At 47.9% G+C, this 15,582-nt stretch overlaps 1 protein-coding gene across 1 annotated transcript; it reads left to right on the top strand.

Moving 5' to 3' along the window:
- Window positions 1-655: 655 nt before the first annotated feature.
- LOC139407461 (uncharacterized) lies at window positions 656-1,680 on the top strand. The gene is made up of 2 exons (XM_071151256.1): window positions 656-667; window positions 772-1,680. Exons 1-2 carry the CDS (start codon window positions 656-658, stop codon window positions 1,678-1,680), a joined length of 921 nt encoding a protein of 306 aa, XP_071007357.1.
- The last annotated feature ends 13,902 nt before the right edge of the window (window positions 1,681-15,582 follow it).

Raw genomic sequence — 15,582 nt, 5'->3', positions numbered from 1 at the left:
GCTGTATTTGAATCACGTCACTTTGAGTACACACTTGATTCGTCCTGTAAATTGCCGACGATGTAATTACAAACCATTGTGTTTTACTGACAAATGAAATGTACAGTTTCCTTGGATACAAAGTCATGTTGAGCCGTTTTCATACTCTGCTCCCTACCTGGTAGACAAAGGAAATATTTCCCATGTGAACAACGCAAATACGACCCAGTCGTTTTCAATACATGACATAGACACACGTCGTTGGATGCATAAGGGTTAATGGAATCATCAGAACAATGAGCAGCAGCATTAGAGAGTGACAAGACCACAACCAGCCAATACAGATGACCCACTGTCTCCCAGGACTGTAGGTGACTTGTAGGAGGGAGGTTAACTGTTCAGACCCACTGTCTCCAAGGACTATAACTTATAAGTGACTTGTAGGTGGGAGGTTAACTGTTCAGACCCACTGTCTCCCAAGACTATAGTCCACAAGGTGACTTGTAGGAGGGAGGTTAACTGTTCAGACCCACTTTCTCCCAGGACTATTATTTTGATATTGATCCAAGCAAAAAAACAGAAACCGTATAAGAACTATGAAAACACATCCAAAATGCATGAACCCGTTTCCCATTTCATAACAGTCACTCATAAGAACTATGAAAACACATCCAAAATGCATGAACACGTATCCCCCTTCTCCTTTTCATAATAGTCACTCGTACGACTCCAAAGCTTTAGAGGAATACTTTGTGCATTTGGCACTGAAGCCCTATATGTGCTACCCCATAGTCAGATACCCCAGAGTCAGATTCCCCAGAGTCAGATTCCCCAGAGTCAGATTCCCCAGAGTCAGATTCCCCAGAGTCAGATTCCCCAGAGTCAGATACCCCAGAGTCAGATTCCCCAGAGTCAGATACCCCAGATACCCCAGAGTCAGATACCCCAGATACCCCAGAGTCAGATACCCCATATACCCCAGAGTCAGATGAGTCAGATACCACAGAGTCAGATACCCCATATACCCCAGAGTCAGATGAGTCAGATACCCCAGAGTCAGATACCCCAGAGTCAGATACCCCAGATACCCCAGAGTCAGATACCCCAGAGTCAGATACCCCAGATATCCCAGAGTCAGATACCCCAGAGTCAGATACCCCAGATACCCCAGAGTCAGATACCCCAGATACCCCAGAGTCAGATACCCCAGAGTCAGATACCCCAGAGTCAGATACCCCAGATACCCCAGAGTCAGATACCCCAGAGTCAGATACCCCAGATACCCCAGAGTCAGATACCCCAAAGTCAGATACCCCAGAGTCAGATAGCCCAGAGTCAGATAGCCCAGAGTCAGATAGCCCAGAGTCAGATAGCCCAGATACCCCAGAGTCAGATACCCCAGATAACCCAGAGTCAGATACCCCAGAGTCAGATACCCCAGAGTCAGATACCCCAGATACCCCAGAGTCAGATACCCCAGACACCCCAGAGTCAGATACCCCAGAGTCAGATAGCCCAGAGTCAGATAGCCCAGAGTCAGATAGCCCAGATACCCCAGAGTCAGATACCCCAGATACCCCAGAGTCAGATACCCCAGATACCCCAGAGTCAGATACCCCAGAGTCAGATACCCCAGAGTCAGATACCCCAGAGTCAGATGAACTCCTGGATATCATTGTTATTTCTCTGAGTGCAGTTTGAGGGAAGCTGTAACTAGCATCAGCGCAATTTCTAACTGGTGTTAGGGCAATGCCTGGAAGTCTATGGTATCTACTAGCATGCTAGATAAAGGCCAAAATACCCCCACTACTCGTCTCAATACAGAGACCCCCGGCCAGGATATTATCCATCACTAGGCTGTAAAACCATTTAGTCACGGCTCAGTGGGAAAGCTCTCCCTGAACACCAATAAATTCCCATTTAAATTTAAAAGCCCTAGCAATAAGTATACCACTAATGTATTGGAACTTGTTTTTACAGCCTGGGTGTGCGCTGTGTCTCAACAACATTGTGTTAAACAGGTTTCATTAAGACAGCTGAAAGCTCCTGGAAACTGGTAACACCGACTACAAAGTGGGTCTTACCAGAGTCAAACAGGTTAAATATGTACTGGGTCTTACCAGAGTCATACAGGATACATATGTACTGGTTCTTACCAGAGTCATACAGGATACATATGTACTGGTTCTTACCAGAGTCATACAGGATACATATGTACTGGGTCTTACCAGAGTCATACAGGATCAATATGTACTGGGTCTTACCAGAGTCATACAGAGTCAATATGTACTGGTTCTTACCAGAGTCATACAGAGTCAATATGTACTGGTTCTTACCAGAGTCATACAGGATACATATGTACTGGGTCTTACCAGAGTCATACAGGATCAATATGTACTGGTTCTTACCAGAGTCATACAGAGTCAATATGTACTGGGTCTTACCAGAGTCATACAGAGTCAATATGTACTGGGTCTTACCAGAGTCATACAGGATACATATGTACTGGGTCTTACCAGAGTCATACAGGATCAATATGTACTGGGTCTTACCAGAGTCATACAGAGTCAATATGTACTGGTTCTTACCAGAGTCATACAGAGTCAATATGTACTGGATCTTACCAGAGTCATACAGGATCAATATGTACTGGTTCTTACCAGAGTCATACAGGATCAATATATACTGGTTCTTACCAGAGTCATACAGGATCAATATGTACTGGTTCTTACCAGAGTCATACAGGATCAATATGTACTGGGTCTTACCAGAGTCATACAGCATCAATATACACTGGTTCTTACCAGAGTCATACAGAGTCAATATGTACTGGTAAGAAACAGTACATATTGATTCTGTATGACTCTGGTAAGACCCAGTACATCGTGATCCTGTATGAATCTAGAATGCGTTGATCTGAATATAGAATGGTTTGATCTGAATCTAGAACGAGTTGATCTGAAACAGCCACTCTGTAGCGTAATCTCTCATTTCTGCCCAGGGATCTCACAACCATGATGGTTTATGCTATTGGAATGACACTAAAGACACCTAAATATTTTGATGAGTAAGAAAAAGAATGCATTGTTATTTATCTCTGAATCTCCCCCCCCTCCCCCCCCACTTACACTGGCCTACAATTGATTAGCTTTCCAGAACACGCAAGGTCAACACTCTGAAATCACGTTTTTGATTAAAACAGAGAACGCTTTGCCAAAGCACTAAAGACACCAAAGGCAATATGACTGCTACATCTCCATGAGGTTAAAAGATTGTGAAGAAATCAATGTAATATTTCAGCTCAGAAACCCTCTCATCTCCCCTCCCTGTAACACAGACTGCACCTCTGTCCTCTCCTGTCTGTAATTCACAGTCTGCCCAGCGAGGTGTGATGGTGACAGGCCGAGTGGTGTAACAGGGGGGATAGTGACTATTATACCCGTCAGGGTCTCCTTATCTATAACATACCATAATATCTTACTCGCACTGTGCGTCCCATATGGCTCCCTAGTCCCTATATAGTGCACTACTTTAGACCAGGGCCGTGGCACCCTAGTCCCTATATAGTGCACTACTTTAGACCAGGGCCGTGGCTCCCTAGTCCCTATATAGTGCACTACTTTGGACCAGGACCCATAGGGAGCCACATGGGACGCAGGCCCAGCCTTCACACAATAACAATGGAAAGTAAATCACAAATGGAATGACCCCATGATGGAAAGAGAGCATTTTGAAAATGTTAAATCAACCTTTGATGATCAAAGTGCCCCCGGTCTGGCTACTACGATGACGGTTTTACTGGGATGTTAGATTAAATCTTTACTGTACAACGATTCAATTCTCATGGTTTTGAATGCGTTGGTAAATCTGCTGTTAACTCCAAACGTCCTGAAAGTTGGTGCCTCTATGGCATTTCTGGCTGATGTTTGAGGGCCTTATTTCTGAACAATGTGTTTATTTCAACCGTTTGTGTTTTCCTATATGTGTGATTTACATCTATAGTGTAATTGATGTGTATATAGATATGTATAGTGTAATTGATGTGTATAGTGTAATTGATGTGTATAGTGTAATTGAGGTGTTTATAGATATGTATAGTGTAATTGATGTGTATATAGATATGTATAGTGTAATTGATGTGTATAGTGTAATTGATGTGTTTATAGATATGTATAGTGTAATTGATGTGTATATAGATGTGTATAGTGTAATTGAGGTGTTTATAGATATGTATAGTGTAATTGATGTGTATATAGATATGTATAGTGTAATTGATGTGTATAGTGTAATTGATGTGTATTTTTTTTTTTTTTTTTTTTTTTTTTTTTTTTTACCTTTATTTAACCAGGCAAGTCAGTTAAGAACAAATTCTTATTTTCAATGACGGCCTGGGAACAGTGGGTTAACTGCCTGTTCAGGGGCAGAACGACAGATTTTGTACCTTGTCAGCTCGGGGGTTTGAACTCGCAACCTTCCGGTTACTAGTCCAACGCTCTAACCACTAGGCTACCCTGTATATAGATATGTATAGTGTAATTGATGTGTTTATAGATATGTATAGTGTAATTGATGTGTCTATAGATATGTATAGTGTAATTGATGTGTTTATAGATATGTATAGTGTAATTGATGTGTTTATAGATATGTATAGTGTAATTGATGTGTCTATAGATATGTATAGTGTAATTGATGTGTTTATAGATATGTATAGTGTAATTGATGTGTTTATAGATATGTATAGTGTAATTGATGTGTTTATAGATATGTATAGTGTAATTGATGTGTATATAGATATGTATAGTGTAATTGATGTGTTTATAGATGTGTATAGTGTAATTGATGTGTTTATAGATGTGTATAGTGTAATTGGTGTTTATTGATGTTTTTATGCTCATCTGAAAAAGAGACTAAGTTCTCAGCATGACTCCCTTCTAAAATAAAGGGTGAAATAAAAAATTGAAGACAGGCCATTTTTGTGCTATACATATTAATATAATCTTATGCGCCGTTATAAAAACCTGCATTTTATTGTCATTATGGGGCATTGTGATGTCATCATGGGGCATTGTGATGTCATCATGGGGCATTGTGATGTCATTATGGGGCATTGTGATGTCATTATCGGGTATTGTGACATCATTATGGGGTATTGTTGTCACGACTTCCGCCGAAGTCGGTCCCTCTCCTCGTTCGGGCGGCGTTCGGCGTTCGGCGGTCACAGGCCTTCTTGCCATCGCCGATCCACTTTTCATTTTCCATTTGTTTTGTCTTACACACTTGGTTTCAATTCCCCAATGACTTGTTCATTATTTAACCCTCTGTTCCCCCATGTTTGTTTGTGAGTAATTGTTTATTTGTATTGCGGTCAGTATATTGTTATATTATTGAGTAAAATTGCTTTCATTACTCATATCTGCTGTCCTGCGCCTGACTCATCTCACCAGCTACATACAAACTCTTTACAATTGTGATGTCATTATGGGGCATTGTGTCGATAATCAATTTTAGAATAAGGCTGTAACCTAACAAAATTTGGGGTCTGAATACTTACCGAAGACAGTGTATGTATTGATATGTAGTTCTGTCCTTGTCTATTAAAGTTCTGTGTTATGTAATGTTTCATGTTTAGTCTGGACCCCAGGAAGCGTAGCTGCCAAATAGTTTAATGCTGTAGAAATGACCCCAAATATTTTGGGTCATTTCTACATTAAGCTTTAATGGCCCACTGCATACTGAGTAGACGTGTTTAGAGAGACAGCTGGGAGAGCCCACTGCATACTGGGTAGACGTGTTTAGACACAGACAGCTGGGAGGGCCCACTGCCTACTGGGTAGACGTGTTTAGACACAGACAGCTGGGAGGGCCCACTGCATACTGGGTAGACGTGTTTAGAGAGACGGCTGGGAGGGCCCACTGCATACTGGGTAGACATGTGTAGAGAGACGGCTGGGAGGGCCCACTTCATACCGGGTAGACGTGTTTAGACACAGAGAGCTGGGAGGGCCCACTGCATACTGGGTAGACATGTGTAGAGACAGACAGCTGGGAGGGCCAACTGCATACTGGGTAGACGTGTTTAGAGAGACGGCTGGGAGGGCCCACTGCATACTGGGTAGACGTGTTTAGAGACAGACAGCTGGGACGGCCCACTGCATACTGGGTAGACGTGTTTAGACACAGACAGCTGGGAGGGCCCACTGCATACTGGGTACACGTGTTTAGAGAGACGGCTGGGAGGGCCCACTGCATACTGGGTAGACGTGTTTAGAGAGACGGCTGGGAGGGCCCACTGCATACTGGGTAGACGTGTTTAGACACAGAGAGCTGGGAGGGCCCACTGCATACTGGGTAGACGTGTGTAGAGACATACAGCTGGGAGGGCCCACTGCATACTGGGTAGACGTGTTTAGAGAGACAGCTGGGAGGGCCCACTGCATACTGGGTACACGTGTTTAGAGAGACAGCTGGGAGGGCCCACTGCATACTGGGTACACGTGTTTAGACACAGACAGCTGGGAGGGCCCACTGCATACTGGGTAGACGTGTTTAGAGAGACTTCTGGGAGGGCCCACTGCTCACTGGGTAGACGTGTTTAGAGAGACTTCTGGGAGGGCCCACTGCATACTGGGTAGACGTGTTTGGACACAGACAGCTGGGAGGGCCCACTGCATACTGGGTAGACGTGTTTAGAGAGACAGCTGGGAGGGCCCACTGCATACTGGGTAGACGTGTGTAGAGACAGACAGCTGGGAGGGCCCACTGCATACTGGGTAGACGTGTTTAGAGAGACTTCTGGGAGGGCCCACTGCTCACTGGGTAGATGTGTTTAGAGAGACGGCTGGGAGGGCCCACTGCATACTGGGTAGACGTGTTTAGAGAGACGGTTGGGAGGGCCCACTGCACACTGGGTAGACATGTTTAGAGAGACGACTGGGAGAGCCCACTGTATACTGGGTAGACGTGTTTAGAGAGACGGCTGGGAGGGCCCACTGCATACTGGGTAGAAGTGTTTAGAGAGACGGCTGGGAGAGCCCCACTGCATACCGGGTAGACGTGTTTAGAGACAGACAGCTCGGAGGGCCCACTGCATACTGGGTAGACGTGTTTAGAGAGACGGCTGGGAGGGCCCACTGCATACTGGGTAGACGTGTTTAGAGAGACGGCTGGGAGAGCCCACTGCATACTGGGTAGACATGTGTAGAGAGACGGCTGGGAGGGCCCACTTCATACCGGGTAGACGTGTTTAGAGAGACGGCTGGGAGGGCCCACTGCATACTGGGTAGACATGTGTAGACAGACAGCTGGGTGGGCCCACTGCATACTGGGTAGACAAGTTTAGAGACAGACAGCTGGGAGGGCCCACTGCATACTGGGTAGATGTGTTTAGAGCAACAGCTGGGGGGGCCCACTGCATACTGGGTAGACGTGTAGAGACAGACAGATGGGAGTGCCCACTGCATACTGCGAAGACGTGTTTAGAGAGACGGCTGGGAGGGCCCACTTCATACTGGGTAGACGTGTTTAGACACAGACAGCTGGGAGGGCCCACTGCATACTGGGTAGACGTGTTTAGAGAGATAGCTGGGAGGGCTCACTGCATACTGGGTAGACGTGTTTAGAGAGACGGCTGGGAGGGCCTACTGCATACTGGGTAGACGTGTTTAGACACAGACACCTGGGAGGGCCCACTGCATACTGGGTAGACGTGTGTAGAGACATACAGCTGGGAGGGCCCACTGCATACTGGGTAGACGTGTTTAGAGAGACAGCTGGGAGGGCCCACTGCATACTGGGTACACGTGTTTAGAGAGACAGCTGGGAGGGCCCACTGCATACTGGGTAGACTTGTTTAGACACAGACTGCTGGGAGGGCCCACTGCATACTGGGTAGACGTGTTTAGAGAGACTTCTGGGAGGGCCCACTGCATACTGGGTAGACGTGTTTAGACACAGACAGCTGGGAGGGCCCACTGCATACTGGGTAGACGTGTTTAGAGAGACAGCTGGGAGGGCCCACTGCATACTGGGTAGACATGTGTAGAGACAGACAGCTGGGAGGGCCAACTGCATACTGGGTAGACGTGTTTAGACACAGACAGCTGGGAGGGCCCACTGCACACTGGGTAGACGTGTTTAGAGAGACGGCTGGGAGGGCCCACTGCATACTGGGTAGACGTGTTTAGAGACAGACAGCTGGGACGGCCCACTGCATACTGGGTAGACGTGTTTAGACACAGACAGCTGGGAGGGCCCACTGCATACTGGGTACACGTGTTTAGAGAGACGGCTGGGAGGGCCCACTGCATACTGGGAAGACGTGTTTAGAGAGACGGCTGGGAGGGCCAACTGCATACTGGGTAGACGTGTTTAGACACAGACAGCTGGGAGGGCCCACTGCATACTGGGTAGACGTGTGTAGAGACATACAGCTGGGAGGGCCCACTGCATACTGGGTAGACGTGTTTAGAGAGACAGCAGGGAGGGCCCACTGCATACTGGGTACACGTGTTTAGAGAGACAGCTGGGAGGGCCCACTGCATACTGGGTACACGTGTTTAGACACAGACAGCTGGGAGGGCCCACTGCATACTGGGTAGACGTGTTTAGAGAGACTTCTGGGAGGGCCCACTGCTCACTGGGTAGACGTGTTTAGAGAGACTTCTGGGAGGGCCCACTGCATACTGGGTAGACGTGTTTAGACACAGACAGCTGGGAGGGCCCACTGCATACTGGGTAGACGTGTTTAGAGAGACAGCTGGGAGGGCCCACTGCATACTGGGTAGACGTGTGTAGAGACAGACAGCTGGGAGGGCCCACTGCATACTGGGTAGACGTGTTTAGAGAGACTTCTGGGAGGGCCCACTGCTCACTGGGTAGATGTGTTTAGAGAGACGGCTGGGAGGGCCCACTGCATACTGGGTAGACGTGTTTAGAGAGACGGTTGGGAGGGCCCACTGCACACTGGGTAGACATGTTTAGAGAGACGACTGGGAGAGCCCACTGTATACTGGGTAGACGTGTTTAGAGAGACGGCTGGGAGGGCCCACTGCATACTGGGTAGAAGTGTTTAGAGAGACGGCTGGGAGAGCCCCACTGCATACCGGGTAGACGTGTTTAGAGACAGACAGCTCGGAGGGCCCACTGCATACTGGGTAGACGTGTTTAGAGAGACGGCTGGGAGGGCCCACTGCATACTGGGTAGAAGTGTTTAGAGAGACGTCTGGGAGAGCCCACTGCATACTGGGTAGACATGTGTAGAGAGACGGCTGGGAGGGCCCACTTCATACCGGGTAGACGTGTTAAGAGAGACGGCTGGGAGGGCCCACTGCATACTGGGTAGACATGTGTAGACAGACAGCTGGGTGGGCCCACTGCATACTGGGTAGACAAGTTTAGAGACAGACAGCTGGGAGGGCCCACTGCATACTGGGTAGATGTGTTTAGAGAAACAGCTGGGGGGGCCCACTGCATACTGGGTAGACGTGTAGAGACAGACAGATGGGAGTGCCCACTGCATACTGCGAAGACGTGTTTAGAGAGACGGCTGGGAGGGCCCACTTCATACTGGGTAGACGTGTTTAGACACAGACAGCTGGGAGGGCCCACTGCATACTGGGTAGACGTGTTTAGAGAGATAGCTGGGAGGGCTCACTGCATACTGGGTAGACGTGTTTAGAGAGACGGCTGGGAGGGCCTACTGCATACTGGGTAGACGTGTTTAGACACAGACAGCTGGGAGGGCCCACTGCATACTGGGTAGACGTGTGTAGAGACATACAGCTGGGAGGGCCCACTGCATACTGGGTAGACGTGTTTAGAGAGACAGCTGGGAGGGCCCACTGCATACTGGGTACACGTGTTTAGAGAGACAGCTGGGAGGGCCCACTGCATACTGGGTAGACGTGTTTAGACACAGACAGCTGGGAGGGCCCACTGCATACTGGGTAGACGTGTTTAGAGAGACTTCTGGGAGGGCCCACTGCATACTGGGTAGACGTGTTTAGACACAGACAGCTGGGAGGGCCCACTGCATACTGGGTAGACGTGTTTAGAGAGACAGCTGGGAGGGCCCACTGCATACTGGGTAGACGTGTGTAGAGACAGACAGCTGGGAGGGCCCACTGCATACTGGGTAGACGTGTTTAGAGAGACTTCTGGGAGGGCCCACTGCTCACTGGGTAGATGTGTTTAGAGAGACGGCTGGGAGGGCCCACTGCATACTGGGTAGACGTGTTTAGAGAGACGGCTGGGAGGGCCCACTGCACACTGGGTAGACATGTTTAGAGAGACGACTGGGAGAGCCCACTGCATACTGGGTAGACGTGTTTAGAGAGACGGCTGTGAGGGCCCACTGCATACTGGGTAGAAGTGTTTAGAGAGACGGCTGGGAGAGCCCACTGCATACCGGGTAGACGTGTTTAGAGAGACGGCTGAGAGGGCCCACTGCATACTGGGTAGACGTGTAGAGACAGACAGATGGGAGTGCCCACTGCATACTGGGTAGACGTGTTTAGAGAGACGGCTGGGAGGGCCCACTGCATACTGGTTAGACGTGTTTAGAGAGACGGCTGGGAGGGCCCACTGCATACTGGGTAGACGTGTTTAGAGAGGCAGCTGGGAGGGCCCACTGCATACTGGGTAGACGTGTGTAGAGACAGACAGCTAGGAGGGCCCACTGCATACTGGGTAGGCGTGTTTAGAGAGACAGCTGGGAGGGCCCACTGCATACTGGGTAGACATGTTTAGAGAGACAGCTGGGAGGGCCCACTGCATACTGGGTAGACGTGTTTAGACACAGACAGCTGGAAGGGCCCACTGCATACTGGGTAAACGTGTTTAGAGAGACTTCTGGGAGGGCCCACTGCTCACTGGGTAGACGTGTTTAGAGAGACTTCTGGGAGGGCCCACTGCATACTGAGTAGACGTGTTTAGAGAGACAGCTGGGAGGGCCCACTGCATACTGGGTAAACGTGTTTAGAGAGACTTCTGGGAGGGCCCACTGCTCACTGGGTAGACGTGTTTAGAGAGACTGCTGGGAGGGCCCACTGCATACTGGGTAGACGTGTGTAGTAGTGGTGTACATATTCGTACCATCTCGTTCGTTAATGGCACCTCAGTTCGGTCCGCACTGTGAACCTGCATTAATTAATAAAATAGGCCAAAAGGCCTACGCTTCGTTCTATGCCTTGGTTAAATCTGAGATTAAAATAAAATTGTAGGCAATTCTGTTAAAACTGGTGGTTTGTGATTCCACTTGACACTGAAGAACTATGATCAGGTCTGCAAGGCTCTGTGAAACTGCCAGTCGATGAAACCAGCACCGACCCTAACAGCGGGGTCACGTGGAGAGCAGTGGTGGTATTGGGTCTAGGAGAGGGTCTAGGAGAGTAGTGGTGGTATTTGGTCTAGGAGAGTAGTGGTGGTATATTGGGTCTATGATAGTAGTGGTGGTACTGGGTCTAGGAGAGTAGTAGTGGTATTTGGTCTAGGAGAGTAGTGGTGGTATATTGGGTCTATGAGAGAAGTGGTGGTATTGGGTCTAGGAGAGTAGTAGTGGTATTGTGTCTAGGAGAGTATTGGTGGTATTGGGTCTAGGAGAGTAGTGGTGGTATTGGGTCTAGGAGAGTAGTGGTGGTATTGGGTCTAGGAGAGTAGTGGTGGTATATTGGGTCTATGAGAGAAGTGGTGGTATTGGGTCTAGGAGAGTAGTAGTGGTATTGTGTCTAGGAGAGTATTGGTGGTATTGGGTCTAGGAGAGTAGTGGTGGTATTGGGTCTAGGAGAGTAGTGGTGGTATTGGGTCTAGGAGAGTAGTGGTGGTATTGGGTCCTGTGGAGTAGTGGTGGTATTGGGTCTAGGAGAGTAGTGGTGGTATTGGGTCTAGGAGAGTAGTGGTGGTATTGGGTCTAGGAGAGTAGTGGTGGTATTTGGGTCTAGGAGAGGGTCTAGGAGAGTAGTGGCGGTATTGTGTCTAGGAGAGTAGTGGTGGTATTGGGTCTAGGAGAGTAGTGGTGGTATTGGGTCCTGTGGAGTAGTGGTGGTATTGGGTCTAGGAGAGTAGTGGGGGTATTGGGTATAGGAGAGGGTCTATGAGAGTAGTGGTGATATTGGGTCTAGGAGAGTAGTGGTGGTATTGGGTCTAGGATTGGGTCTTGGAGAGTAGTGGTGGCATTGTGTCTAGGAGAGTAGTGGTGGTATTGGGCCGAGGAGAGTAGTGGTGGTATTGGGTCTAGAAAAGCGTCTAGAAGAGGGTCTTGGAGAGTAATGGTGGTATTGGTTCTAGGAGAGGGTCTAGGAGAGGGTCAAGGAGGGTGTAGACCAGCCAGAGACATTTTAGACCAGCCAGAGACATTTCAGACCAGCCAGAGACATTTTAGACCAGCCAGAGAAATTTTAGACCAGCCAGAGACATTTTAGACCAGCCAGAGACATTTCAGACCAGCCAGAGACATTTCAGACCAGCCAGAGACATTTCAGACCAGCCAGAGAATATTTAGACCAACCAGAGCATTTTAGACCAGCCAGAAACCGAGTAGACCAGTCAGTCACAGCGTATACAAAGCTAGTCACAGCGTAGACCTGCCAGAGATGGTGTAGACCAGCCAGATATGGTGTATACCAGCCAGAGACAGTGTAGACCAGCCAGAGACGGTGTAGACCTTCCAGAGACAGTGTAGACCAGCCAGAGATGGTGTAGACCAGCCAGAGATGGTGTATACCAGCCAGAGACAGTGTAGACCAGCCAAAGAAGGTGTAGACCTTCCAGAGACAGTGTAGACCAGCCAGAGACAGTGTAAACATGATGTAGATCAGCCAGAGACAGTGTAGACAAGCAAGACAGAGTGTAGACCAGCAAGAGACAGTGTAGACATGATGTAGATCAGCCAGAGACAGTGTAGACATGATGTAGATCAGCCAGAGACAGTGTAGACCAGCAAGAGACAGTGTAGACCAGCCATCCACAATGTAGGCCAGTCACAGCGTAGACAAAGCCAGTCAAAGCTGAAGGTGTGGACCTCATCCAGCCTGAAGGTGAACCTGTTGCAGGTGTGGACCTCATCCAGACTGAAGGTGAACCTGTTGCAGGTGTGGACCTCATCCAGCCTGAAGGTGAACCTGTTGCAGGTGTGGACCTCAACCAGCCTGAAGGTGAACCTGTTGCAGGTGTGGTCCTCAACCAGCCTGAAGGTGAACCTGTTGCAGGTGTGGTCCTCAACCAGCCTGAAGGTGAACCTGTTGCAGGTGTGGACCTCATCCAGCCTGAAGGTGAACCTGTTGCAGGTGTGGTCCTCAACCAGCCTGAAGGTGAACCTGTTGCAGGTGTGGTCCTCAACCAGCCTGAAGGTGAACCTGTTGCAGGTGTGGACCTCATCCAGCCTGAAGGTGAACTTGTTGCAGGTGTGGACCTCATCCAGCCTGAAAGTGAACTTGTTGCAGGTGTGGACCTTATCCAGCCTGTAAGTGAACTTGTTGCAGGTGTGGACCTCATCCAGCCTGAAGGTAAACCTGTTGCAGGTGTGGACCTCATCCAGCCTGAAGGTGAATCTGTTGCAGGTGTGGACCTCATCCAGCCTGAAGGTGAACCTGTTGCAGGTGTGGACCTCATCCAGCCTGAAGGTGAACCTGTTGCAGGTGTGGACCTCATCCAGCCTGAAGGTGAACCTGTTGCAGGTGTGGACCTCAACCAGCCTGAAGGTGAACCTGTTGCAGGTGTGGACCTCAATCTGAGTTGGTCTAGTTGACCATTCCGATTGACTGTCAACTGCACACCTGTCCTAGAGTGTTCTAGTGTTCTAGTGTTCTAGTAGAGGGTTCTCCTCGGTCAAGACCAGAACATTCCGTCCCACCTGGTTTAACAGAACGTTGACCAACTCAACCACAAGATCCAGAACCTTCTCCTCCACTTTTACTCCTCTCATGTCCTCTGCATTATAGTATAGAGGAGACGAGACGAGACCAGAGGAGACGAGAGAACACTTTTTTTCTGTAAGACTGGCTTGTGTGATTGATCCTGAGAGTTACTATGACCACTGGAGGGATGTGTGATCTCTTGTTGCTGCAGCTAGAGACCAGGACCAACGCTGCTGTGGTCAGGTAAGGTAAACACACCATGGAATTTCACTAGCTGTCTCAGACAATGCTGGCTAAAGCAAATAGAATCATAAAACCAGCTCTGCTGTGTGAGTTCAACCACTTCCACAAGAAGTGTATATCAGAAAGTATTCACACCACTTGACTTTTTCCACATTTTGTTGTGTTACAGCCTGAATTTAAAATGGACTACAATTACATGTTGTGTCACTGGCCTACACACAGTACCCTACAATAAAATGAAAAGCTGAAATGTTGTCAGTCAATAAGTATTCAACCCCTTTGTATAGCAAGCCTAAATAAGTTCAGTAGTGTGCTTAACACGTCACATAATAAGTTGTATGGACTCTCTTGGTGTGCAATAATAGTGTTTAAAATCAGATCAAATTATATTTGTCTCCTGTGCCGAATACAAAATGTTAAATGCTTACTTATAAGCCCTTAACAAACAATGATGAGGGTTTTTTTTAAGTAAGAAAATAAATTTGCTAAAAACATTTTTTTTTAATCTAATAAACTCAATAAAATAACCCAATATAATACACAGTGAATTTGTCCCAATACTTTTGGTAAAATGGTGCCTATTTAATAAAAACAAACATTTATACACACTACGTGCTTCAACTCTCGGCGGTCCCGTTCTGTGAGTTTGTGTGGTCTACCACTTTGTGACTGAGCCGTTGTTGCTCCTAGACGTTTCCACTTCACAATAACAGCACTTACAGTTGATCGGGGGCAGCTCTAGCAGTGTAGAAATTTAACAAACTGAATTGTTGGAAAGGTGGCATCCTATAATGGTGCCACTTTGAAAGTCACTGAGCTTTTCAAGTAAGGCCGTGCTACTGCCAATGTTTGTCTATGGAGATTTCATGGCTGTGTCCTTGATTTTATACACCTGTCAGCACAGGTGTGGCTGAAATAGCCGAATTCACTCATTTGAACCGGTGGCCACATACTTTTGGCCATGTAGTGTACATTTCTTCGTCCTGCTGTACTTTCAACTGTTGTTGGCTACTTCCCAAACGGCACCCTATTCCCTATGGGCCCTAGTCAAAAGTAGTGCGCTCAATAGGGAATAGGGAGTCATTTAGGACACCGGCGCTTGCCCAACGGCACAGAGCTAAGCTGTTGTGTCCCACTACAAGAAGATCGGTCAAAGTCCCAAAGAGATTACTGGACCTTCTCAGGTTCAGATAACATCGAGGCACAAATCCCAAATGGCACCCTATTCCAAATCTAGTGCACTACTTTTGATCAGAGCCCATAGGGTAAAGTAGTGCACTTACACAAGGACTAGCGTGCCATTTTGGGACACCTCAGACTTATTGCTCTTGAAGGGGTTTTGTTTTATGTGTATCTAATCATTGATTCGCTTTGCCATGTGGGAGTTGTTTGTCAGGCGTGGAGGATTTACCTCTTGGTCATATTAGGGATAATTATTTCATGCTGTCCAAACCAAGAGGACATCACAAGGGGGGGAAGATATTAAAAGGTAATTTCATTGACTACATGA

This window comes from Oncorhynchus clarkii, chromosome 4 (assembly GCF_045791955.1).
Source record: "Oncorhynchus clarkii lewisi isolate Uvic-CL-2024 chromosome 4, UVic_Ocla_1.0, whole genome shotgun sequence".
In the NCBI taxonomy this organism is placed as follows: Eukaryota; Metazoa; Chordata; class Actinopteri; order Salmoniformes; family Salmonidae; genus Oncorhynchus; species Oncorhynchus clarkii.
The sequence above is the reverse complement of the archived record's forward strand: the minus strand, read 5'-3'. Positions and strand labels throughout refer to the sequence as shown.